Genomic DNA, 27,864 nt, shown 5'->3' on the forward strand with positions numbered 1-27,864 from the left:
GTGAATCGGAATAGGCTATGGAGGATGTCTTGCTGCACCTAGAGACTGGAGAGCTAATGTAGACCTATGCTAATTACTTCCCATAACACACTAGTAACAACGAAGGGGTGCTTCTCACTGCGCACAACAGAACTGCAAAAACTTTAGAGGTACTACGGTAAGCTATGCGAAGAAGCAACAGGCACACCTGGTGTAGAGTGAGGAGCCAGCAGGAATCATAACAGGAAACATGGCCGGGTCTGTGGAGTCCCGCGAAACTAACCACGCTTTGAATAAATGTAAAATACGGGATTCAAATGTTCAGGAAACATTTCCATTGTAATTACAATTAATATGGACATTTAAAAAGGGTTAAGCGTTTGGTGCAGTATAGCCTATGCACTAATGCTTTGGGTTACACCTATTTAGTTTCTTATTCGCGATGTGAAAGTAGTCCTATATAACTAACCTACCTATAGGTTTATAGGCTATAACATTTATAGGCTAATTGAGTTTGTGAGTGAAGATAAAACTCTGACAGGCTCAACATCAGGAAGCTCAATAGGAAAGATGTTTAGGCTATGTCTATTCAAGTGTCCTGGTAGCCGAATGAAAATATATGTTTTAATATTATAAACCATTTCTCTCAATAATTCGGAAATGTATCTATTAACTCGTCTTAAGTATTCATGCAAAACGCATGAATAAGTCTACTGTTTTCATTCTCCTCCCGCCAGTGCGCCAAGGCCTTCAATCGAATTCCTAAACAGTCTTCCTATTTTATCAGGTTCTGTACTTTGTCTGTTATCACCTGGGTATTTACAAAGGACGCTTCCGACTTGGCAATGATGAAGTGAGCTGGTATCAAAGGCATCATCTGATAAGAATAAGGAAATGGCCGCGTTGTATTGAGGTGGACTACTTGATACGTTGTTAGTCTTGCATTTTCTTGAAATATCAATATAGCATAGTAAACATATAGGCCTATAGACTATATGGGAATACAGCAATATAAACATATAATTGTGTATTATATCCTATCTAGAAATGGTTTAGGTCTATTAGGCTATCAAATGGTTATGCATTTTAAGCTGCCTGCTACTGTATAACAACATACCTCTTAAGTGTAGGGCCTATATGTTTAGATACTGTAGTGATTAAACAAATAGAAAAATAATCAGGGATTGCTGGCTGTTAAATAAATGTGTCCCTTTCCAGGGTTATTTGCATTTGTTAATTATGTTGGCTAAATATATTAACGATCCAAATAGTTCTATAAAATTCGACACTTAAAAACAACAGTTTACCACAGTAGTTTATTTATGCTCGATAGCACCAAGACAAACATCCAAAACAAATAGGGCTGATCCGCAAAGACAACAGCGGTGCCGCTAACTAGGTTATTCTATTAGTAGCCCGCTGCGGCCGCAAATTATTCAATCGCCCAAGTGTAAATTAGACTAAACCCCAGTTGCTATCGCAGAGGCTCAACAAAACATTACTTTTGTTACTATTCATTAATTATGAAGCTTGATAAGCTGATAAACCGATAGGCCTACTGTAAACGCAAGATAATGGTCAAGTGCCTAGGACCGCGGATGATGGCAGCTCTCCTTGCGTTACAGACAGGCTCCTAGGACAGCAGCTCAAGCCCCTCGTGACTTTATTAACACTTGCGCTGAACTTTGTTTACAGTCCACCATGGCCAGACACAAACTACATTATCCTACGTTTGAGTATATCTGTAAGCGTTGCGAGATAAAAAAAAAAAAAGAAGAAGACATTTAGGGGACACATAATAATGATATTATCCATATTGCTTAAAATTGTCTGATGGTGAGATCATCTAGGCCTATTAGTTTGGCCAGACATTGCACCAACTAGGCAATGCGTACAATTCATGAGTGAGTGAGTGTGTGGGAGTGAATTAACTGACTATAACCCGAAATGAATACAGTATTCCTACCTCTATAACAGTAGGGATAACAACACGACAATGCATAGGCTAGTTCATTAGACAGCAGGGGACAACAACGCCCACATGTCCAAAGTAGACTATTTGGAAATTACGCGCGCTATCCTTGCACAACCAAAGGACCTAAACATATAATTCACTGTACAATCGCAGTACTTTGAAGCCTGACATCTGCAATGACGTTCAATTTTTTTGGTTGCAAAATTAATAAAACATTTGGCACATTGATTGACAAGGTCTTTTTCAAATAAAACTTCGTCAAAGCGTGCACACTTTTTTTTCGAGCCCTGCATGGGAGGCGTGGAGCTCTCACTTTTGACATTCTCTCTCTCTGCAGTAGCTTCTCCTAAAGGCAGACTAGCGAACTCTTATGACATCACCCAGCCACCGAATGGGAGAAGAAGGGAACAGCTCTCTGCGGATGAACGATGTTTTAATAGAAGTGGACGTGTTTGGGCATATCAATTGAATTCGTGCAAGGGAAAAGTTTTTAAAGTTGTTATAATCTTCAAAAAGATTCCGTGGGAATACTTGGCTTTGAAAACAGCGGAGTTACCCATAGCCTACTTCGCCGAAAGGTCCCTGAATAGGCTACAAACGAATGTTAGAGGCGAAATGTAAAACTATAACTATTGTAGCGTATGTTCCTGCGAATTGTGTCTTGTCTCCTGCTTTCTGGAATAGAGCATAAAGGAAGCAGAGGAGAGACGGATTTTCTCGACTTCATTTCTCGCCTATGGACGACAGCGGTCCCCTCTCTCCAAAGGCAAATGCTTTCAGTATAGCCTCTCTGATTTCAGCTGCAGAGCAAGCAGGAAACGCAACATTTGACAAACACGGCACTGGCCTGGACAAGCAACACCAGCACGACTGTTACAGTTCATTGAAAATGCACTACAGCACTGTCACCAGGGAAATGGAAGGTACGAGCGCGGTCTTGACAATAACCGTGTAAATATTTGCTTGCGTTAAGTTTGTTTGTTGATCACCTCAGGTTCTTGTTGCATGTAGGTGTGATCTTGTTCCCGTAATATCCTACAATTGAGCAACCATGTTTGCGTTAGTGTAGATATGAAATGCATAACTAAAGCAATGTTGATACTGGAGTAGAATGTAAAAAAAAAAGTAGGCTTCTATGAAAATATTCCCGAAAAGTCCCTTCCAGTAGGCTATAGGAATGTTCGGGGAGAATTATGATGCATATGACGATAAGAAGTTATAACTAATAAACGAATCACAACTTATAAAACACTCAGTAATCATAGGCACAAAGTAGCCTATCTTCATAGAACTGACATATCTTGTCAAAATAGGGATTTCAGTTCCATTTCAAATCCCAGTGAGTTCGTAAATACTACTTTCAGAGAAGAAAAGAGCACGATAACACATTTTGGAAATAAGGAACGAGAAGTTAGTGGCCGGGGTAGCCTACATGGGGCACCAGTTCGTATTAAATGGTAAAAAAAACAGTTGATAGGCCTATATCCAACACATTGGCATGTGTCCCTTATCCCAGTTCCATTTGGCAAAACAATGTAACATACAATTCACCTCGAAATAACCTTATGTGTTTGTTTGTGCATGCAAATAAGTGTTTGTTTACCTTGTAAAAACGTTTACCCTCCACTGTGCCAGCTATCCCGTCTATTGTTACGGGAAGACGATGTGGGCGATTCCCTTATCCAAAAGTAAATGGGTGCCGGAAAGCCCATTAAAAAGGGGCGCACTTCACTGTCAATCAGTCTCGTCCCAAGGCAGGCGGGGAAAGGGACTTTACCTGCAGTTCCTTATCTAAATAGAAATAAGACCTGGTTTTATCGTGAAGGGGAGGCCCTAGATAAGAGAGAAGAAGTCTGGATTGCAGTGTATCATACTGCAGTAGGGCAGCAGAGCAGAGGCCGTCTGGAATACTTTTGAACACAATCCCTCGAAAAAAAACTACTTGCGTGTGCACAGGGTTATAGTTCTACAAAACCATTTTTGATCAGGGTTGGGAATTATAATTAGGGTCGCCGAAAAAACAAAGTTCTGAATCAACTTTTTTTCACTATTTGGACGTTTTGCGAGAAATGCTGCGATCGAATTCTGTAACTGCAACAGACATTGTAGGATGTAGGCTGTGGTTTATTACAGCATCAGATGCAACAGCGATGATTAATGAACGCAGAAAACACTAAGACACACCATTGTACTCGAACATTTATAAAGGGAGTTTGACGTTGAAGAAAATAACTCGAGCCTACAACTGCTTTTCAGGGTTTTATTTCTATCCACAAGTGCAACGCATATAGTAAAATCCAGCTTTTGGAATGATTTCAGCAATATCCAGTCCGTGGCTGACGCAGCTGTCCCATTTTTGCGATGTTGCAGCCTTCACAACGAGCAGCCTAAGCAGCCTCAACACGTCAGGAAGTTACCATCTCTCACCGTCCCCCGGGGACCCCTACAGCCAACATGAAACCCATTTTGAGCCCTGCCCGGCCGCTCAACACAGCTACAACTACTCGGGGTCGAACCCGGCCCAGGCCCAACACAGCGACACCGGGACTTCCAACTGTTCCTCATCGTCCGCCAGCTCCACGCCGAACAGCAAGTCTCTGGTGAAAAAGAACCCTAAGGTGGCCAACATTAACGTTCAGTTGGAGATGAAAGCTTTATGGGATGAATTTAATCAGCTGGGAACAGAGATGATCGTTACCAAGGCTGGAAGGTGAGTGGAATTTACACCATGATACATGCAGGCTTCACTGGGTTAGGGTGCATTGGGCCTCCAGATATGAGCTCGTGTTATACATTAACAAATATTTAGTTGCCCATTTCAAATGCATCCCCCGAGAGCTCGCACATACAACGTAAACCATGAGATATGTTAGGAGATAATATTTAAAGTCGGTGTGTATAGTCAATTACAAATTGATGTTGGTGTGATGCTGCAATGGAAATTACGCAGCAATATACAGGCTTTCGATCTACTGAAAACATCTTTCAGCTCATGCTTTTTTAATAGCTCGTCACATTTTACCATACTACCTAGACAAACTATTCACAAATAAACTATTTAAGGAATATTCTGTAGTGTTATGATATAACTAGCCAATAGACAGCCAGACCCCTGATATAATTTCTAGACAGATTGGAACGGAATCAAATATGCCTATTAGCCTATTGGTATGTTAAGCATTCTCTTAAATTAAGCATTTTTATTTATAGTAGTAGATACAATTAAGACTATGCTATTTCCCCACAAATAAATTCAAAAACGGCCTACATGCTTGCGCAGAGAAAGCTCAATATTTCCGACTGAATAAAATTACGATATTTATCCAACAGTTTACGCATGCATTTTAGAGAAGAATTGTACGCGTAAATGCCCTTCTGTTTCCCCCCTAAATGGGCCGTGCTTTCCTTGACATAAGCCCACCGCACAAACGGTGAACTTGAGCGTTCCTATTCTGAGTAATAACACCATACCTAAGGCATTTATTTCTGGAACCCTAAACCCCGATTTACGCGCCAATGTCACAGGTCGTTATAAGACCATTAGGGTCACAGTAGGCCTTGGGTATATGCGTTAACCAACAAAGCAGCGGCACTCAAGCATAAACATTACTCCACTGAGTCTCACTACAGTGAATTAGGGGATGCTACATTAGATTGTTCAAACAGATAGAGAACGGTCCAGAATTCGACTTTATTCGGGCAATGAATTTATTCGGGCAACGAGGTTCCTTTGGTGCTATAGTTATTTTACGGTTACGTTTTGCTCTTGGTACCCTCCTGAAATGCAGCATTTAGCGCTTTTAAAAGCTAGGGAAAGTTTTGAAATAGGCCGATGTTTCGCATAAAAATAACTTCCTACTGTAAATATTCCACATAATAGTAAAATGACAGGTTTATAACCTATTTCTTGCTCTAATATAACTTTATATGTACATGCTGTCTCATAGGCAACAGAGTAACACAATATTTGATGTAATTGTAATAGTCAAAAACCATATTGATTAATTCGCTGTATGACTAGGCCCACTTGCCATATATCAGTTAACTTTTAATAACTGCGTTTTTTAAATTAAATATTTACAGTTGTGTTTTATGGATTTGAGCTCCATAAGAGATGGCATTTACGCAGGCTCAGTTTACCTATAGGGTGACAGCAGAAAAGCATCTGTCATTCCAGAGATACTAAGCAACACAGGATCCGAGGGAGGGTACTTTAAAAGCTACTTTAACCTCACCTATCCACAACTGCAGCCTTGAATAGACTCTGACGTTAATTGAGCGGTGATTTTAGGATCACTTTCACTGGTTTGGCGGATTACTCCACACACAATAAAACGTTTTACGGTATGATACACCCCTCATGCGAGTGTGAGCAGGAGAGAGAGAAAGTAGGCATATTTAATAAAGAGACGGGAAAAAAGAACAGCCCCTCGTGCGTATAAATGACTGGAATCCATCAAAGGGTAGAAGAGAAATGCAAGTGGATGTGCAGTGTTATATAAAGCTAAGCGTAATTTGGGTTAACCAAAAATGTATCACGTCGTTTATCCACCCATTAAATCGCGTCATACACAGTATAGGCCTAAAATCCCGGGCCTGCTTTTTTGTTGAATAGGAAGGCGTCATAACATCATGTAGGCCTACTGCAACAACAAACCCCAAAAACCATAACAATACGGTTGTGGCTGCGGGTGAAATAATATTTTCGACTGTTGTAAAAACCAATATGTTATCAAAAAGCATATCACAACATATTGCTTATATCCTGATGGGAATTTCTCAAAATCGCTAGTAAACCCCAGTGACAAACACTTGCAGATCAGCCCATACAATGATAGAGCCAAGTCGAAGAAAACTGATTTTAATACATCCATGTGTTTTTTCTGTCAGGCGAATGTTTCCTACGTTTCAAGTGAAACTATTTGGAATGGATCCTATGGCAGACTACATGCTGCTAATGGATTTCTTACCAGTCGACGACAAAAGATACAGGTACGTTTTATTTACCAAACGAACAAGATACAAATCTACACTTTTCTTGGGAAATATTTTGTGCCAGTGAACATTAGCTGCAGTGGGTGTAGAGCAATGGCCTATAGTTCTAGTGGACGTGCATCCAACTCACAGTAGGCCCGAGACAATACATTTAATTGGACAACAGAACGTAGGAATACAATCCATTGAGACCCCCTGTAAACTCGGTGAAAATGTTGCTCGTTTTTCTTCTTCCTTTTATAGGTATGCTTTCCACAGCTCCTCGTGGCTGGTGGCGGGTAAAGCTGACCCTGCTACTCCGGGGAGAGTTCACTACCACCCCGACTCTCCAGCCAAGGGCGCACAGTGGATGAAGCAGATAGTCTCATTCGATAAACTAAAACTCACTAACAATTTACTGGATGACAATGGACATGTAAGTATATTGCAGCGAAGACCCTGGTTTACTAAATAACATGTGTTTCCATGAGTAAGATGTTATAGCATATATCCTATAGGCCACATGTCACATGAAATCATACTATTTGAAATTATTTATTTGAACTGATTGTATCTGCTTTCAAATGACTTTAAAGAGAGCATGATTCAAAATAACTATGCCTGCACATGTGTAGGTCTTGTGCGCCAAAATAGTTTCCACGGAAGATTTTTTTCTCATTTCCTAAACTACACAACATTTTCCCAGTTTACCCATTTGTGTTGGATAGCTCTGGGTAATTATATAGGTCTAGTTCATTTTTTTGATTCTACATAATTTTAATCCATGCGTAATTGGATACATTTGGTTGTGCGTAAAATGGTATGCCTATAGTGCGGAAAATCTATGGACTTCCATAAGAATTATGCTCATTCGTTAATTAACTGACCCTTGCGTTGACGAGCCAACATGGGGTTAAGAAAACACTATTTAGAGACATCACAATCGACAAATGTCCATTGAGCTAAGTAAAATAGGCCTAACCTATTCCCCTCTCTCCCCCTGCAGATCATTCTAAACTCAATGCACAGATACCAGCCAAGGTTCCACGTCGTCTACGTGGACCCACGCAAAGACAGCGAGAAGTATGCGGAGGAGAATTATAAGACCTTTGTTTTTGAGGAAACACGGTTCACGGCGGTAACAGCATACCAAAACCACAGGGTAAGATATCGCCCTCTATGTGCTATGCAGATATAATAACACACATTGTAACATATTATAACATGATAATAGATGGTTGTTATTGTTGTTGGTTTTACACTGTATTTCGTGAACAGGCAGTGTTTTTACAAAAATGGGACAATTTAAAAAAGTATAAATGAATGAGGCCAAATATGAATCAGCAGGCCTTAAACAACAGGATCAACGTGGTGCCAGCCTGTTGGCCTGTATTTCTATAATAATGAAGTAAAACGAATAGGGCCTAATCTGTTAGGTTATAAACTTGTATTAGATTAGTAATTAATTTAATAATTTGCAGGACAAATAATTATATTGGCAAACGAATAGCCTATAACTGACGCAAGGATCGCAAATATATATATATTTTATTCATGTATGCATTATTTGACCATTCCATATTTCGAACAAGGCACAACCTAACAGCATTCATTGCAAGTAAACATGGATTTATTTCATAGAACAATTTAGGCCACATAAAAAAAATGACTAAGAATAGTATTTATACCCCAGTGAAATAGATTATGGATTATGCTGACAAGCTTTAAATTAAAGACATGACAAACACATTGAAGAAATAGGCTATAGGCCAAAAAACGCTTTTCTGACCGTGATAAAAAAAGCCTGATCATTCATTTTACGGAACATCTGATTCTTCCCTCTTCTTTTGATCCCTCCCATTTCACCTTGATCCCCGTTAACTTTTTACAAAATATTTGATTGTATCAAATAGCTGAACATAATTCCTTTACGTGATATTTTTGCGCCTGGAAATTATCTGTGTCACTGATGCGCCTGCACAGCTGTCCAGTTTCTGGTTTTCCTCTGTCTTTCCTGCTATGTGTTCTATCTGTTTGACCCCTTCGTATCCAACTGGTCTTCTACGCGCACTAAGGGGCATTCATTTTGTTGTTCAACTCATTCCGGATATTCATGACCACATAACTTCATTCGCGGATGTACAAAACTATTAGCCTCATCAATTATTAAAAATGACATGTTCAGCTGACATTTTTATTCAGTGTCAAGGCCACAATAAATCACTTCTTAGGACTAAACTGTCATTTTCTAGGCATAGGCCTAGCCATTACTACAAAAATACGTTTTATATTTGTAGCCTTGCATACCTTTTAACATTTTGGTTATAATAGGCATGTTTCTATACAAGGGAAAAGGGGATCGGCTATAGCATCGTTCTTTTTGGCAACGTAACGGTAAACGCTTTGACCATCACTAGTTAAGCCTATATCACGCCATAGGCAGATACACGTTCCGCTCATTTTTTTCGTGTTGAGTAGGCGTAGGCTACATTGTATTTCGTGAATATTACACGTTCGAATGTTATGTATTTAACCCTAATTATAACCTAAACCCAAAAGCCTGAAAAAGCCGCACGTAATGTGTGTTGTTCTGGGTTGGACTTTCCACTTTGACATGGAGGTTTACCTGACTTTGTCCTTTTGGTTGTAGATCACGCAGCTGAAAATCGCCAGTAATCCTTTTGCAAAGGGCTTCAGGGACTGTGATCCGGAGGACTGGTGAGAAAACTTTAAACTCCATTTAGGTCTACTCAATTTATCAGTGACAATTTGATTAATTTTCACAAAACTGCATCAAATTGTTTTAATGGACCCGGTGAATATGAAATGTGCTAGTCTATTTACAGCCAATGTCATACATAAGTAAATCACATTTAATTATTTGTGTCTTGTGGCTCTGTTAATGTGCATCCTCTATCTTAATACATAATAAAGCTAATGGTGTTTTTGGCACAGCAAATATTTGACAGTGTAACTGAATTCATTCTCTCTGCTCCAGGCCCAGGAATCACAGGCCAGGCTCTATGCCAATTATGAGTGCCTTTGCAAGAACAAGGAACCCAATGTCGTCTCCCCCACAGCAGAACAGCTCAGAAAAAGGTCTGTAGACCTCCCTTTCTCAGATGAGGAATATAATTAACAAGTTCATTACCTTCACTGAGAGACCTAATGAATCGTGGAATGATCTTTTATAACAAATGTACACATTTCATCTTAATTTAGCAATACTATAACTGAAATACGAGTAAATGTTTACTTTCATAAGTTCATATCCATGTAAAATATTGAACAGATATCACCTACAGTAAATGTAACTTTCACAATGGAGATTGCAGAATTATAGAAATGCATTGTATGACCACAGATCAGGATGCTTTGGTGTGCTTGCTCTTGGCTTGGCTAATGTGTTAGTGGCGCAGCGGTCTAAGGCACTGCATCTCAGTGCTAGAGGCATCACTACAGACCCTGGTTCGATTCCAGGCTGTATCACAACCAGCCATGATTGGGAGTCCCATAGGGTGGTGCACAATTGGCCCAGTGTCGTCCGGGTTAGGGTTTGGCCGGGGTAGGCCGTCATTGTAAATACGAATTTGTTCTTAACTGACTTGCCTAGCTAAATAAAGGTTTTGCCTGGTCTGCCGATCTCTGACTGTCTGCTATTGTTTGTTGTTGACGTTAGAGGACAGTAGGCGGGACTACGACCGGGACCCCAGTGGTACGCCAATGCACGCCGACCCCGCCCACCAGCTGATGTCACGCGTCCTCAGCCCCGCTCTCCCCATCCCAGGAGGCCTCCACGCCGTCCCCCTCACCAGCGGCCGGCCCAGCCCTCCCCACGACTTGCGTACCCCGGACGGCCACCCGCTGGCCCCAGACACCCTGCATCACCACCCCTACAAGTACCCCACATCCTACGAACACTACCTGGGGGCTAAGACCCGGCCATCGCCGTACCCTTTACCCGGCATCAGAGGACACACGTACCACCACCACATGAACCCAGCCACAGCTAACATGTACTCTGCCACCAGCGCCCCATCTAACTATGACTACGGGCCAAGATAATGAATGTATAGCTGTAGCTGGCAGCCGCTGCCCATGGCCGACACACCTGGGCCACCGCTACTAGCTAGCTAGCGCTGTGGAAAAGCAAACACACAGGAGGGGAGGGACAACACAACTCTGTCTTCATGGCTGATGCAATGTCAAGTGAGTCGGGAGATTGCGCGGTGCGCCCCTGTTGCTGGATACCCTCCACCCCTCAGAGAGAGACAAAAACTTCCGTATTTATTTTAGGGAAACATATCTTGGCAGGAAGTACAGACTGCCTTCTGAGCCCACGCAGGGGTCTGTCTTGACCTCTGAACGTTGACAGCAATAGCTCTATATGAGGGTACCTTTTTACTGTGTGGTAGAGCGAAGCAGACAGTGAGCCCTCTCTTAAAACATGGATGATGCATTATCACGGACTGGAAATTATTATTTTTTGTGTTGGATGCACTTTGTTTTTTTTGCTTTCAAAAAAGCCATATGTTATATAGTCAATCAAGCTTCCATAAATATACAAGATATTTGCATGTTGAGCTCATCAGATAGGTGTTAAAATGCCTTTGAAATGTTTTTTTTTGTTCGAGAAAAAAAATGGATTTGATTTTTTAACCATCCTGAGAAGCTTGTACCATGGCACTGACTTGCAGCAATTCTAAGTAAATAAAGCAGCAGCATGACTGTTCTGTAACTGTAAAATAAACATCACATTCTTAACTTTTAATTCATAAAGCACGAGTCCTCCCTGCCTGTGCGCTATCAAGGGGGCCAGGAAAGACCTTGCCTCATTGATTGCATTATTCTGTTTCCTCAAACTGGATTTACCCAGTTGGATTATGGTGTTCAGTGTATGTGTGAGAGAGAGGGGACTTGGAACCTGTCTAAACATTAGGTTGTACACCGACCGATATGCTACAGTTCAAAGGTCAGCATCCACACCTGGGTCTACAGAATTATTCAAATGGTGTGTTGCATAGAAGAGGAATCACGCTAAACATACACACTCATAGTTGCACAGTAATAGGACCATACTTCCAAAAGGTACACACACATGGAAAGGCCAAGCCCCTTAATTGTGTGTGTAGGCACGCACAAGTGTGTGTTCTGTGTGCACATGTATATATGTGGGTTGTGTGCATGGGCAAGTGTGTGTGTGGATTGTGTGTGCAAGTGTGTGGGGTAGTGCGGGCGTGTGTGTGTGTGAAAATAAAGGCAAAAAACAGTAAAATCAACAAGGCATGCCATTGAGCAACCCAGCAACAAAATTTGATACCCAATCAGGAATTCTATCCAACCCAAATTTATTAAATCAAACATTTCTTATTTCTTGATCTGAAACAAAAATCAAATCTTTTTAAGCTTTAAATGTAATAAGCATGTGTAGGACTATATGCAATTTTTAGATTTTTTAAATACATTTCAAAATGTTCTTGGCAAATTAAACAAAAAGTGTAGGCTATAAAACAAATTATTTTTGCAACCAGATTTGTCAATTGGTCAGACCACGATATAAATAAAATTGTGCAATTGCTACATTAAAATGAGAAAACAAAATAGTGCAGTATGGATTCAAGCGTATTATCAACATTCAACTAGTTTAACTTAAAAGCCTCTACAATATCAGGAGCGGGAATAGCTTTAACCATGAACAACAGGTCATACAGCCAACCATCTGACTTCCCAGAAAAATACCCACTTTGTCTCTTCTACACAGACGATAAAAAAACATGAAACATTTCCTCTTAAAGGCCCGGTGCAGTCAAACACGTGACCACTCCCAGACAGTCCTAGCAGAATTCTTGCTTGAGAAATTGCTCTTTGTTATGAAGCTATTTTTGTTTATTTTTAACCATTTAAATTGGGGGGAAAAAATCGCAGTAAATCTACTTAATTGTTATCCAGAAATGATTTGATATCGATTTTAAAAAACGGCTGCGTTGGACCTTTAAATGATCTATTCCTCACTTGAAATGCAACAGTAGTGCTATATTTTTTGCTTAAAAAGGATCACTAGCCAAAAACACACATTCCTATTCCGTGCAGTGCTGTCTCTATTAGAAATCGGTCCTATAAAGGGATGCTTTGTTCTCAAGGATAATTCGTGCTAAAATAACATGCTGTTCGGGGATCTGGGACTATCATGACAATAGGAGACGTCATGATTCATTTCAAGTATGCATCTTCTCTTCAAGCGCATGCAGCTGCGGAAGGGTCCAAGGTAGGTGAAAAGGACGCCCATGCGCAGGTTGACCTCTGCCTGTCAATGACTTGTGAAGGAATCGAAGCTTAAATAATCTGTCCACTCATTTGACCGTCAACTAATTGATCCTATACATTCTGTTTAGGGTACTTACACCAACAGGGACCTGAACACGTGGAATTCAGGAATATCATGGAATAAGAGCTGCTCTCGTTTGAGGGAAATCGGTTAAGACTAGGCTACATATTTCCAAGTTGGAACAAAATGAAGATTGAAATTGAAACACACGCCGATAAATTTGATGATCAAATTAGCCTTGGAAAAACAATACTTGTTTCGATTGAAAGATATTCCTGACACTACATTCGTACAAAATTGTCACATTTAAACAATAGTTATTCAATAACTAAAATAATGCAAGCCTAATGTATAAACAATTCTAACATTTACATTTGCATGAAATCCAGGATAAAAGTGTGATTATATGATACATTTGGAAGCAAAGAAAGTATTCACTGCCTTTATAGGCCTACCATCATGCACTGATTCGATATGGACTGGTTCTACAATATTATACCGTTTTACGCTAATTTCTAAACAATATTACTAACAATTTTGTAGTTGCTAAATACGTAAACACATTTTCCTTCACATTCACAATATTCCTGGTTCCTGTGTGACCTGGACAGGAAGCGTCAGTCTGGAGAATTGAGGCTCCCTTCGCGTGAGCTGAACTTCGGCTGGGCGTAATGAGAAGTGACCCATCAGGAAGGCAAGGACACCGAGACCCAGGCCTCTTCCGTTTGGTCGAGGACTCTTCCGTTAGGTAGACCCAGCTGTGTTTATCCTTGCAGTGCTTCGCCTTGATGTTGGGCCAGTGGTCCCGAACCTGCGCCACTCTCCGACTGTCCGCTCGCTGAGGGCCGCCAGGTGAGGACAGGAGTCCATGGCCATAACTGACAGATAATTACCGCTTGGAGACAACAAAATAATCTCAGAGCAAGGTGAATATTTATGTGACGGACGATGCGCAGTAGTTTATATCATTAGAGTGAAAAAATATATTTGTGAGTTCTGAGTCCCATAAACGTATCACCGTCAACTAAATCCAAACTGGACATTTACGCATGACAGATTGTATAACGGGGTATGCTATAGCCTACATTACGGCTCAAAAGTTGCATAACTCTTAAATATCATTGATAATTGCTATGAATGAAATTTCTATGTATATTTATGTCATATAAAATGCCCTGTAAACATACCACCCTAGACAAAGTAGCCTATACCTGCTCTCAAACCGTGGGACAAGTGGAATTAAAAACACATCTAAAACAGCAGTTCATTTTAGGGGCTGGATGCTGCTCCTTGCAACAACAACAAAAAAAGTTAAACTGCTACAACTAAAACTACTTTTGAACAAAAATATAAACCAACATGCGACAATTTCAAAGATTTTACTGAGTTACAGCTCATATAAGGAAATCAGTCAATTAAAATACATAAATTAAGCCCTAATCTATGGATTTCACATGACTGGGAATACAGATATACATCCGTTGATAACAGATACCTTAAAAAAAAAGGTTGAGGCGTGGATCAGAAAACCAGTCAGTATCTGGTGTGACCACTATTTGCCTCATGCAGCATGACACATCTCCTGGAACTGGAGGTTGTACACGTCGATTCAGAGCATCCCAAATATGCTCAATGGGTGACATGTCTGCTGAGTATGCAGGTCATGGAAGAACTGGGACATTTTCAGCTTCCAGGAATTGTGTACAGATCCTTGCGACACGGGGCCGTGCGTTATCATGCTGAAACACGAAGTAATGGCGGCAGAAGAATGACACGACAATGGGCCTAAATTTACATTGATAAAATGCAATTGTGTTCATTGTCCATAGCAAACTGCTCGCCCACACGACGCCATAGACATGGTCTGCGGTTGTGAGGCCGGTTGGACATAATGCCAAATTATCTTAAACAACGTTGAAGGTGGCTTATGGTAGAGAAATTAACATTCAATTCTAGGGCAACAGCTATGATGGACATTCCTGCAGTCAGCATGCCACACTTTCTCAAGACATCTGTGGCATTGTTGTGTGACAAAATCGCACATTTTAGAGAGTGGCCGTTTATTGTCCCCAGCACAAGGTGCACCTGTGAAATTATCATGCTGTTTTATCAGCTTCTTGATATGCCACATCTGTCAGGTGGATGGATTTTCTTGGCAAAGGAAAAACGTTCACTAACAGGGATATAAACAAATGGGTGCACCAAATTTGAGAGAAATTAGCTATTTGAGCGTATGGACAATTTGGGGGATTTTATTTTTCACTTAATGAAACATGGGACCAACACTTTACATATTGCGTTTATATTTTTGTTCAGTGTATATTCACCATAATAATGGTTCACAATGATCTGTGATACATAGGCTACATTTTAGACATAAGGCCATGACTGTTCATTTTTGCCGCACATTCAGCTCAGGTAGGCCTAAACACTGACATGAATTCCGGTGTTTCCCCACTACTAACCCAATGCTTTAAAAGGTGAGTGGGCATGTCTCAGGCTGAGCCTGTGGAAAAACATACTCCAATCAGACAGAAAAATAAGACTTGTGTGAAATCTTTGGTATTTCTGTACAGCCTAGCTATACACACAGATGTCTTCAGCTCCAAAGATAGGATGCCACATGCTTGCCATATGAGGACAGACTCAGGAGAATGAATGATAATGCAACCAGAGGCATCATTTGACACTCATCTGCATCTGGCCCATCTGTTGTGACAAGCCTATCAGAGCTGTGCTCAGTTCGTTTCACCTTTGTGTACATTTCTCCTGCCGCACCCCGGCAGCTTGGCATATCTGTGGACAGATATTAAAAACAAGCCGAGGTAGACCTACTGGAGTCGTTTACCTAAAAGTTCTGCAGAGAGAGCAGATCAAGTGTTTCACATTTTCCCAAAGTTTTTCAGCGAGTGAAGGTACTACAGTTTGTTCCATTTGCCAACGCGGACGGACATTTTATGCCGAATATAAAAAACATCACGAGAGAGAGAAACAACCGTGATGCATTCATATTAGTGTGCAGACGACAAACAAAGATGACTCTGCCTACAAAGCATGGCATTTTACCTGCTCTCAAGCAGAAAACTATTTTCTTACAATCATATTCCTATTCATTTCTATTCTAGAAACATTCATGCTCAGTTCGTCTCACGTCATCACCCAGTAATCCAACCCACCATTAATACACCAAGGTCTATTAAAACCTGTGCTGTAATAGCATAGCAGAAGAGGCCTAGGCTAAGCTAAATACTCTACTGAACTGAAAGAAAATATTCAAAATCACAATGGCCCGCTGACCCTTGACCTCCAAGGCCATGGTAGACACGCTAGGTGATAACTGACTGAGGCACGTGTTCTATTGTGCGTCCGGCCCTGTTGTGGGGTCCTCTCGTCTCTCCATTTATTGACTTCCTAAATGATCCATTATGAGCCGATTTACGACCCCCCCCCCCGTCCTCCCTCCATTCAGCACACATCTGCAGCAATGAAGCAGCATCTGATTTATCAGAGAACGGACGGAAGCCGGCCCACGCCACTTCTGTTGTTTGTTCAAAGTCTACAGGAGAAGTAGGAAGCAATTAGAGAATGAAGAAGTCGCGGCAGAGGTCACGGACAAAGGTACGGCGAGAAGTCTGAGCGGAGGGAAGACAAGGACGGAGCACGCGCCAGGGGAGTTAGTTCATGTAATGAACGGCTTGCTCTTTCCTCTTACTTGGGAAGGAGGAATATCTCCCTGCTGTTAGGAACGTCAGGAGTCTTTGATTTCTCTGGCCTTTTCCTGTAGTCTGACGAGCTACTCCGGTCTAGGTCATCCCAGGAGACTGGGGCTTTATGAAGCAAAATGTCTGTGTGAACGTCTGTTTGAAGTTTATAGCGGTGTAGGCAGCGCAGCACTGTAACACATGGGATCCCATGCTGCTCATTGACTCACTGGGATATTATTAGAGACACCATTTACACCCAGTAGACAAACATTACTTCTGTTTTCTCTGGTAGTTTGACAACAAGTATGGCGGACGGCTTCTCAACTACCCTGACCAAGGAAGACTCATTTAGATTCTAGGTTGCAGTTATACAACTGTTGATGCTTGGTGGATGTACAGAAAAACGTATTTATTGCCAGGAAATTTAAAAAAGTAACAAAGCACAGTATATACTATTTACATTTGGTGTACCTGGGGTGTAATTCACAAAGCTTAAATGTATCCAATCAAAGTTTTGAATTTGACACATGATTTCCCACAATGCACAGGGGCAACATATTGTACTCACAATGACAAACAGAAATACATTCAAGACCAAACTGAAAATACAAGTAACCTCTTTAGTCCAAATCCGTACAGACAGCCTCTCTTAGTTGAGGGAACATTGTTTAGTGGCCCTCCTTAACAAACAGCTTTGTCTCTTCTGTCCCAGTTCTGTGGTTAACCCTGTTTGACTGATGCAGTGTAGGTCAGAGCAGAGGGCAATGTTAAACTAGATCAACAACACAGGATTACACAGTCACTCAGGCGCAACTTATACCTCAAATTCAAGTCCGCTCAGGCAAATCTCCTACCAGATAAGCAAACACAATAAAACAGTTGGTTTTGACCAAAAATAATGTGTTCAAATTAAGTCTCAGTGAATTGTTAGCAGAACTAACCAGCTGTCTTGACAGCTTTTGTTTGGAAGCACAAAGACATCTCATCCTGACCTGATCCATCTTGGCTGTCGGAACTGTCTTCACAGTCTGAGACAGAAGTTCCTGCCCAGTAGTTCACATAGTCCAGCTCTAGTCAGTACATTCAGATACAGTCCAGGGATAGTAAAAGGAGTGTAAAAAAGTTGGTATAATCACTGGCGAGAAGACTCCCTATGTGGAGTGAGATACACGCATTCATGGTCACATCCATAACATACCAACAGGGCCCAGTAGCTCACCCAGTGTCCGAGCTGCCCTGGTTGTATATGGACCAGAGGCTGATGCGCTGGTCTTTGGAGCCCGCGGCCAGCATCCTGTTCCTGGGGTCCTGGTGGTCTGAGAAGGCCAGGCTCAGCACTATGTCTGTGTGGTGCTGGAGGACAGCCAGGGGCCGGAGCTTTTTCCAGCCAAACACACGGACACGGTGGTCCCAGCCGGCCGACGCCACGATCTTACGGTCCCCCCGGATGCACAGCTGGGAGATCCCAGGATTCACAAGGGCTACGGGTTCCTGGAGCTGAGGATTGAACAGCAAAGACCACAGAGAGAGCAAGGAAGGAAGAGAATAAGAATCCATACATAGACTGTTCTCAGAGAGCCTCATTCACAAACACAAGCAAGCATGCATGTGCACACACACACACACACACACACACACACACACACACACACACACACACACACACACACACACACACACACACACACACACACACACACACACACACACACACACACACACACACACACAGTGTTCAACAAAAGAAAAGCACAGCAACGCACTCCAATGTGGGTATAACATTGTAGGCTGTTAATGGGTCAGGGCTTTTCAGTTGCTAAGTAACATACGCAAGACGTTCACGCAAAACAGAAACTCATGGAGATTTAAAAATAGCCTTCTCGGCACAGTAATTGAGGAAATAATTTTGTTGCATTCTTCTCACACATGATCTAAAATGACTCAGCAGAATTGCGCAACCAACCGAGAGAGGAAAAATAATTATCAAACACCAATTAGTTCACCAAGCTACTTAATCATTCCCGTCTGGGGAAGTGAGCCCAATAACACAGAGAGGGAGAAAGAGGAGAGGCGAGAGAGAGGGAGAAAGAGGAGAGGCGAGAGAGAGGGAGAAAGAGGAGAGGAGAGAGAGAGGGAGAAAGAGGAGAGAGAGAGGGAGAAAGAGGAGAGAGAGAGGGAGAAAGAGGAGAGAGAGAGAGAGATTATCAGCTGATCTGATGATTGAGGTCCAAGTGGAGGCCTGGATTGTTGTTGAACCTGGCCAAGAAACTCCAGGGACTCAATCATCGGGCATAAAACATTACGACACGAGTAGTGGAGAGCAAATCCCTCACAATTCAACTATTTGGTTTGGAGTTAGAGGCTGGGAGGTTTTCAATAGCAAGAGCAAATGGGGCTGAGATACCTTTTGTCACTTCTTTACGAGCGAGAGCGGCAGCGAGACAGAGTGAGAGAGAGAGAGAGAGAGAGGAGTAAATAAAGAAAGAGAGATAGACCATCTCGTTGAAATCCTCGTTTGCAGAACTGTGTTTCTTTAAACACCTCTGATGAATTACATGTGCATTGAAAGGACTGGTCGACAGGAGAAGAGACCGAGAAACACACAGTTGTAACGTCTGCCTGCTTCAGATCACCATCCGCTCCCATTCTCTGATCAACAATGTCCCCGGAGACTGAATTCATCTCAGTAAAGGGGGGAAACATTGTGACACATTCTAACGGATGGCGCCTAGATCCCCATCAATGGGCCATACGCACCGCTGACATTCCCGAGTGGAGGAACGCACGTGCTCTACCCAGTTCTTCGTAAAGACTACGTAGCGTAACGCTGGTGCGTTTGCATGGGACATCCACATCTAGCCATGGAAGCAGGAATGAATCTGGACAGCGTAAAATTTGACTTCATAAACTGTGTCCTTGCAGATTAATTGTCTCGTGCAGGAGGTGACGGGCCAAGAATTTGTCTGCGTGCTCCTGTTCCGGATGGGAAAATCAGAGGAGTACAGCGCTGCATGTGGAAGACGTAAGCCAGGTACTCTCAGTCCCGAGCGTAGTGGATAGAGTGGAATGCAACGGGAGAAAGACTACAGAGGAATGTCATTGATCAAAAAACAACCAACGAACCGGTACAAAAACCTAGAATAATTTGTAGGATTAATACGGGTTCTTACTAGAGACTTCGAACAAGCTAATAGTAAGGAACGTATTGTCAGCCGAACTAGACCAGCCCATGTAAGAGACCTACTATCCAACAAAGTGGGGCTGGCTGGCTGGCTGGCTGGGTGGGGTGAAAGAGGGATCATTTGGAATCCCATTATTACCTCAAGAAGTTGGTATGCCCGAACCCCTCTCCATCTGGTTGTCATTACAGACCTTGATAATGATAGGTTCAACTGTCTATTTTTGTTTGTTTTGCTTCCCATAGATTGTGTCAGGAAAATGTATTTATTTAATGAAGGGGTCAGTTGTAAGCCGTTGAAAAAACAGTAAGTAATTGTCCATCCATTGTTAGGTTGTAAGCCTAATTATTCTCTCTATACTTTCTCCAATCTGAGACATGATGTTGAGAAAATGGCTGCAGGGCTGTCCTCTAGCAGAACCTTCTGTAGTCTAGATGGTCCTGTCTCACACCTCCCTCCCTCCCTCCTACATCAGGCACTTCCTCCAGTGAGTGTAGTCATCCACTAGCAGTGTCATTAGCCCCACCTCAGTCATGAATAAAGTCCATTAGATTTGTCCTGGGATTCTACTAGGCCTTCGTTCCTTAACTCCCCCCTCTCATCCCTCACAATCAAATTCTCTAAATCATGAAAATAAGTCTTTGGGACTCATTAATTTTTCTGTTTGAGCATACTTTCCTGGCTTGGTTACACACACACACCAGGCCTGCTGTCTAAATGCCAGTAATCTCAGCAGTAAGTCACGACTAGGCTACCTCCTGCTCTGCTCAGTTCCACAGCTGGGCCTTCCCAAAAAGCCATTCCTTTCCCCAGATTACAGGGTCTGGTCCAATGAAAATTCATACGTTGAGATCCTGCTCTTGGCAATGTGGACAGATAAGACGGACGTTCAAAAGGAGCGTCTGCTTTGCTCCTCGGCACAGATAGTTTAGGAGGACCAGTTCTTGGCACGGAGCGCAAAGTTCCACGCTGATCTATTGAAACGTCCCATCATCACAGTCTCACTCGAGCAGATCGTGTCCGTTCCATTCCAGAATTCTGGCAGGTATTTCTGACACCCCACCCAGGTCTGAATAACACTGTGGGTGTCAGTGTCAGGGGCCCCGTCTCAAGAGACAGGAAAGGAGATGGACATGACGGACAGGTAAGAGCTACACCTGTACCTGCCCTTTAAAACATTTTTTTTTAAATCACTAAAAGAGAATATTTCTTGACACCGGGCGGCTGGGCCACGCCTCAGAGGAACTGTGAAAGAAGGGATCCAAGTCATCCATCCATCAGTCCATCACCTCCAGCCTAGATTAGACATCAGTCTGTAATGACCTGACCTATGCTCCCTGTCGGGCTGATAGATGTAGGCCTCACTAGAATTCTTGGTACACAGGAGCAGACCTGGGTTCAAATACTATTTGAAATACTTTGAGCGTTTTCTTAAGCCTGCCTGAAGTGCCAGTCGGGCGTGATATGCACTTTTGGGACTTCTCTATTGGTGTCAGTAAAATTTTCCACAAACAAGCTCACCCTATCACACCTAAAGTATGGGAAATTATTTCAAATAGTATTTGAACCCAGGTCAGCACAGGAGAGTCTATGCAGGTATGTGTTGGTGACCCGGGGATGCTTGGCATTCGGGGACTGGGCCAGGGTCGGGAGGTTGAGATGGGGCTGGGGTTAGAGATGGCTGTGATTGAGGGATGTGGAGCTCCACCTATGAGAGCTGTCATCATGTCTCTGGCCTCTCAGAGTCAGCCATGCCTGATTTACACTGCTAATCTCCCTCGGTCTCTCTCTATGCCCACTTCTCTCTACCTCAGTCTCTCTCTCCTCCATCTGTCTATCTATATCTGACTGGAGGAAACCGTCTCACAGTGTCTGTCAGTAGTGAGCAGCAACCTAAATCCATATCTATGCACTCTCCCCTGCTCAATACACGCACACACACACACACTGCGCTGGGTGATTCCACTGCGCTGGGTGGTGTGGGGATGATTCCACTGCGCTGGGTGGTGTGGGGCTGATTCCACTGCACTGGGTGGTGTGGGGGTGATTCCACTGCGCTGGGTGGTGTGGGGGTGATTCCACTACTATGGGTGGTGTGGGGGTGATTCCACTACTATGGGTGGTGTTGGGGTGATTCCACTACTATGGGTGGTGTGAGGGTGATTCCACTACTATGGGTGGTGTGGGGATGATTCCACTGCGCTGGGTGGTGTGGGGATGATTCCACTGCGCTGGGTGGTGTGTGGGTGATTCCACTTCTATGGGTGGTGTGGGGCTGATTCCACTTCTATGGGTGGTGTGGGGCTGATTCCACTACTATGGGTGGTGTGGGGCTGATTCCAGTACTATGGGTGGTGTGGGGCTGATTCCACTACTATGGGTGGTGTGGGGCTGATTCCTCTACTATGGGTGGTGTGGGGCTGATTCCACTACTATGGGTGGTGTGGGGCTGATTCCACTACTATGGGTGGTGTGGGGGTTATTCCACTACTATGGGTGGTGTGGGGGTGATTCCACTACTATGGGTGGTGTGGGGGTGATTCCACTACTATGGGTGGTGTGGGGGTGATATCTGGACTGGGGTCCTATGGCACTCCCAGCTCCTCAGACTTGATTGTAGCCTCCCACTGTGAACTACTGTTCCTTTACTGCAGATGTCTTTTTTGTTTGGTTAACGGCCTCCGAGGTTTTTATATTTGTATTACCTCTCGCGGGTCGTTCAACAGGCAAGGCAGAGCAGGGCCGAGAAGGGCAGCCACCCGGAAGGCAGATACCCCAGCCCTCCGCCTCACTATACTGCCGTCCCCACAAAAGTATGAGATGGCTGTCTGGGCGTCACACTGCGCTGCACTTCCGGATCATTTAAAAGCCCCAGTTGGATCCTTTCCCCCACTCGCTTTTTAAAATCTTCTCCAGAATGACATATTAAATCAATATTTTGTGTTGGTTCAAAATAAACCGAATAGCCAGGGCTCCTATTTTCAGTATATTGAATCAAACCCTTTCCAGTGTTATTGCAGGCGTTTGCAGCAAAAAAACAGAGGGTTTACAAATATTTCTAATTCAAGCGTTCATTTGTAAAAAGGCCTGGAAAGAATAACACCCCTCCACAGTACAGAACTGTAGTATATCAAGTCTCAGGTTCCCCTCTACACTGATTCATGGGGTAGACGTGAAATATTGGGCCGTTCCTTTCGACTCATGAAATCAACAGAAAATATAGCGTCAAATGAGGCGTTGCGGCTCAGATGCGCTCGGTTGTTACGCAAGATAATATATGGCAGAAGAGTGATGGGATGTTTGTTTTTTCAGAGTCACTAAAGCAGCTAGACTAGAGCATCAGGATGGTTCTGGTCTGTGAAGGACTGAGCACGCACGCGTGTGTGTATGTGGGTGTGTGTGTGTGGCGGACGGTCTGCGCCTCTAGTGTGACACCCCAGCCCTGGGCCTGCCAACGCTGTGTAACCAGCGGTCTGATTTATGTCCCAGAGCCCTGCAGAGACTCTTCCTCTGGACTGTATGTTTTACCAGAGAGAGAAGAGAGCCAGGAAGAGTCTGGAAAGAACAGACCTACCTGGGTTCAAATACTATTTAAAATCCTTTCAAATACTATTAGTGAATTATTGAGCTTACCTGCTGCGACGGAACCAATAGAAAAGTCTCAAAAGGGCAAACCCCGCCCACATGGCACTCCAGTCTGGCTAGAGCAAACGTCAAAGCCTTTGAAAGATTTTAAATAGTATTTGAACCCAGGTCTAGGAGAGAGTCTGCGGAGAGGGCTCACACTCACTGACCTGGAGTCTGTGCTGTCCGTCAAGCATCCAGGAGGCGAGGCTCTTCTCGGAGGAGCCAGAGATGCCCCTCTGCCCGGCGGGGTCAAAGTCCAGACACATGACGGGCTCAGGGTGGGCGGCCACACGGCTCAGCACGGACCTCTGGGATACGTCCCACAGCGCCAGCGAGCCGTCCTCATAACCAGCCAGGAGGAGAGGGCCAGGGCTTGAGTCTGGCTAAGGGGGGGGGGGGTCAAAGAGCGAGATAACGAGGGTGAGAGAGAGAGGGAAAAGAGAGCAATGGAGAAATAGCATAGGAGGTAGAGGGGGGGGGGGGGGAGATGTTACCATAGAAGCAAGAGGGCTGTGGAGACAGAGCAACCAACTGACACTGTGCAACTCTGAGGACCATTACTCTGCAGCTGGCCTGGCAGGCAGACTATTACAGTACTTGTCACTTTACTCCTCATCTGTATCCCTCCCTGCAGGAGCAGACCTGCAAATAGATTCACTGCACTGTCTAACACACACACACACTTACACACACACACACACACTGGTTTTACAGACGTATTCTATATATCCTATTCTACTGCACATCCAGACAACAGCCTTTTACTATGTGTTTACTGGCTGACTGAAGGATCACCGGTATTGATCAGACAGGGAAGAGGAGTTATGAGGAGGAATACGGTGGGCTCCTAAATCAGCTGAGCGGATGAAAACAAGCAGTGGGCTTCATAGATTACCTCACAGCTGGAGAAAGGGAGGAAGGGAGAAAGGGAAAGGCGGGAGAAAGGGAGGGCGCCTCCCTCTCTCCGCCCCTGACCACGGGCCCACCATTCATCTTTCTCGGGAAAGTAAACGCACAGCCCCCTCCGTCTGAAAGCCCCACCCCCTTACATCCACCTCCACCTCTACACTACCTATCATTATGTCTTCTGGGGAAAAGTCAAGTGGAAACAAAAATAGAATGCTGGCAGGTATCGCAACCCAACCAGTTTAGAGGGAGGATATCTCCATAACTATCAAGTATTTAGAAAGCAACTATGCTTCTCTTTATTGTTAGCACTCGTCTTTGAGCCTTAGCTACAAACTTGTCCCATCTAGAGGCTGAGCATACCATCTGGCCTCAAGCGATAGTGTGCCCTGCAAAGGCAAGGCTGATGGACGACAGAAATTCTTTCCATATGTGTAAGGAGCCAAGAGAACCGAAGACTTAACAGTATATTTCTCTTCTCAAGCCTTAAACAAATTATAGACAGACCCGTGTATTCCTTCTAAACACGTCACTAACGAACGATATTAATGAGATTATGAAAACAAATAAAAACAAAGTGAAAATCAGCGTTCCCCTGCCTGCCGGCTGGGTTTCTCTGGGTTGCTAAGCGTTACCGCCTGCTGCCCCTCGGCCCTTGCACTTCACTCTAAGTGTAGGAGCTCCTCGATTGACGATGTCACAGGGCGGAGGTCAGGGAACCCCGGGTAGACACCTAATTCATTACATCCTCCGTAGCCCCTCTACGAGAGGGCTCTCTGCTGGAGTAGGGCTCACGCTTCGGGGAAAGATTCTTCATCATAAAGCACCGTTGGCAAGATGGATGAACGGTGCTCCCGGAGTCAGAGGAGTGGGGCCGTTGTACTGTACATGAAACTGTTGTTCACCATCCAACCCCATCTCCTAGGTGCAACCCAAATGGCCCCCTATTCCCTATAAAGTGCACTACTTTTGATCACACACACACACGAAGCAAAGCTTAGGAGCACAGAGTGAGGTTAGGTCTGTACAGAATGGCACCATATATATATATATATGTGTGTGAAGCTTTGCTTCACTGAGTAGAGGGTCAGACTTGAGCAGAAGAAGAGGTCTTGGGATTTTTCATGTGCTCTTCTAAAAACCAATGCAGGGTCACACAGGCTCTACCAATCTGCTGTAGGTAATGTAGCACACCATACTCAACCTGTTCATCATCATCAGTCACACGACTCAGACTACAGTACGTCCCAAACCAGTGGTGGGAAAGGGAGAGAAAGAGAGAGAGAGACAGAGGCCCGGTGATGTGACTGTGATCAGGGGAAAGGAGCGGTGGGCACCCCACCACAGCAGCACATACGGAACCAATCCCATCCCCGTCCATCCATCCACTCTACTCCACTTCACTTCGCCATGACGATGGCTCTGGGGCGATGAGCTGAGAGTGATGGATATCTGTATAGGAACATTTCCTTCTAGCCGGCAGCCTCTGTTCATGTTAAAAGCCTTGCACATCATACATCACGTCCACATCTCCCCTCCGCACAACACATGGAGGCACTTTCTCCCTCCACTCGCCGGCCTTAGCCAATCAGAATGATCCGTTAGCTCGTTTACCTTCCAGACCCAGACCCCATTCCGCATGCTAACTTTAGGGAGGCCTGGGGAGGAGAGAGGGGGAAAAACACAGAGCAAAAACCCAAGAGGGGAGGGCAAATGAAAGAGCTACGTAATATGGATTTAATCCTTTCCAAACGTCCAGCGTCGAGCGTTTAAAAGGCGCCAATAAATCTGTTCTCAGGTCTCCGCCAGCATGATGGAGGATCCTTGCTCTCACTCTGTGGCGGGATGGAGGGAGGAGAGAGAAAGGAGAGGAGAGCCAACTCATTGTCTCCCCTCCAGTGGGTCAGAGGTTGAGGAAACAGCGGGCTGCACCAGCAGGAATCACGTGGATAACGAGGTGAGCGTCTTGTGATTGATTGACAGAATGTGTGGGCAATATATTCAGGCTGCCTGTGTGTGGCTGGGCCTACTATGCCCCTCAATGCTTGGTTAACACATTCACATGCAGAGACGTGTAACACACAAAGACGTACACAGACACACACACATTCACTCACACGCACATAGTACACACTCTTGTCCGCACAAACACACATTGTTTTCAACTCTCCCCTGGCAGTTAAGGTTCTGTATCGATCTCCACTCAGCAGCATTGCAGGAAGTTCTCAAGTAGCTCTGTGATAGTAACAGAATATTCTGGCCCGGTGATGAAAGGATCAAACTGGAATGATTTAATGTAACCTGGGCCTGGTGTCAAACAGATCTGCCTGCCTGCAAAAGTATCCCTCCCATTGACTTTCCATAATGAATAATAATATTTTCTGGCACTTAACACTGAAACTGCATTGGCTTCCAAAATCTAATGAAAGGAAATAGTAAAGAACACAACAAGGAAAGAAAACAAAAAAGTATTAAGCAATAAAGGACAATTACCATTGATGTCTGGTGATACATACAGCCACCCAAACCGCCCTGGGTCAACACACTAGAGGTCGACCGATTAATCGGAATGGACGATTAATTAGGGCCGATTTCAAGTTTTCATAACAATCGGAAATCGGTATTTTTGGACACCTTTTAACTAGGCAAGTCAGTTAAGAACACATTCTTATTTTCAATGACGGCCTAGGAACGGTGGGTTAACTGCCTTGTTCAGGGGCAGAACGACAGATATTTACCTTGTCAGCTCGGGGATTCAATCTTGCAACCTTACAGTTAACTGCTCTAACCACCTGCTTTACATTGCACTCCACGAGGTGCCTGCCTGTTACACGAATGCAGTAAGAAGCCAAGGTAAGTTGCTAGCTAGCATTAAACTTATCTTATAAAAAACAATCAATCAATCATAACCACTAGTTAACTACACATGGTTGATGATATTACTAGTTTATCTAGCGTGTCCTGCGTTGCATATAATCGATGCGGTGCGCATTCGCGAAAAAGGGCTGTCGTTGCTCCAACGTGTACCTAACCATAAACATCAATGCCTTTTACGGAATTATGACATAACATTGAAGGTTGTGCAATGTAACAGGAATATTTAGACTTAGGGATGCCACCCGTTAGATAAAATACGGAACACTGAAAGAAAAAACGTTTTGTTTTCGAGTTGATAGTTTCTGGATTCGACCATAT

The 27,864-nt window shown here is 43.7% G+C and overlaps 2 protein-coding genes across 3 annotated transcripts in view; one reads left to right on the forward strand and one right to left on the reverse strand.

The window, feature by feature from the left end:
- Positions 1–2,324: 2,324 nt before the first annotated feature.
- Positions 2,325–11,707, forward strand: LOC139576567 (T-box transcription factor TBX1). 2 transcript variants are annotated; one of them, XM_071402796.1, is made up of 8 exons: positions 2,325–2,877; positions 4,274–4,664; positions 6,845–6,946; positions 7,193–7,364; positions 7,935–8,090; positions 9,579–9,646; positions 9,927–10,027; positions 10,608–11,707. In XM_071402796.1, exons 1-8 carry the CDS (start codon positions 2,691–2,693, stop codon positions 10,991–10,993), a joined length of 1,563 nt encoding a protein of 520 aa, XP_071258897.1. In that variant the 5' UTR covers positions 2,325–2,690; the 3' UTR covers positions 10,994–11,707. The 2 variants fall into 2 exon arrangements, with proteins under 2 accessions (XP_071258897.1, XP_071258899.1); XM_071402798.1 differs by having other exon boundaries at positions 2,561–2,877; positions 4,325–4,664.
- A 5,638-nt stretch (positions 11,708–17,345) lies between these two features.
- Positions 17,346–27,864, reverse strand: part of gnb1l (guanine nucleotide binding protein (G protein), beta polypeptide 1-like) — a 29,637-nt gene continuing 19,118 nt past the window's right edge. Inside the window, exons 6-7 of the mRNA XM_071402835.1 lie at positions 23,931–24,146; positions 17,346–18,454 (exon numbers count right to left, since the gene is read on the reverse strand). Of these exons, the coding sequence (XP_071258936.1) occupies positions 18,173–18,454; positions 23,931–24,146 (498 nt within the window). The 3' untranslated portion in view covers positions 17,346–18,172. The remainder of the gene's footprint in view (positions 18,455–23,930; positions 24,147–27,864) is intronic.

Source organism: Salvelinus alpinus, chromosome 5 (genome assembly GCF_045679555.1).
Source record: "Salvelinus alpinus chromosome 5, SLU_Salpinus.1, whole genome shotgun sequence".
In the NCBI taxonomy this organism is placed as follows: Eukaryota; Metazoa; Chordata; class Actinopteri; order Salmoniformes; family Salmonidae; genus Salvelinus; species Salvelinus alpinus.

Excerpts from the sequence above, each read along its gene's own strand:
- LOC139576567 (XM_071402796.1), top strand. The coding sequence starts at position 2,691 with ATGGACGACAGCGGTCCCCTCTCTCCAAAGGCAAATGCTTTCAGTATA. Across the intron at positions 6,947-7,192 it reads GTCGACGACAAAAGATACAG|GTATGCTTTCCACAGCTCCT; the intron begins GTACGTTTTATT and ends TTCCTTTTATAG. Across the intron at positions 10,028-10,607 it reads GCAGAACAGCTCAGAAAAAG|AGGACAGTAGGCGGGACTAC; the intron begins GTCTGTAGACCT and ends TGTTGACGTTAG.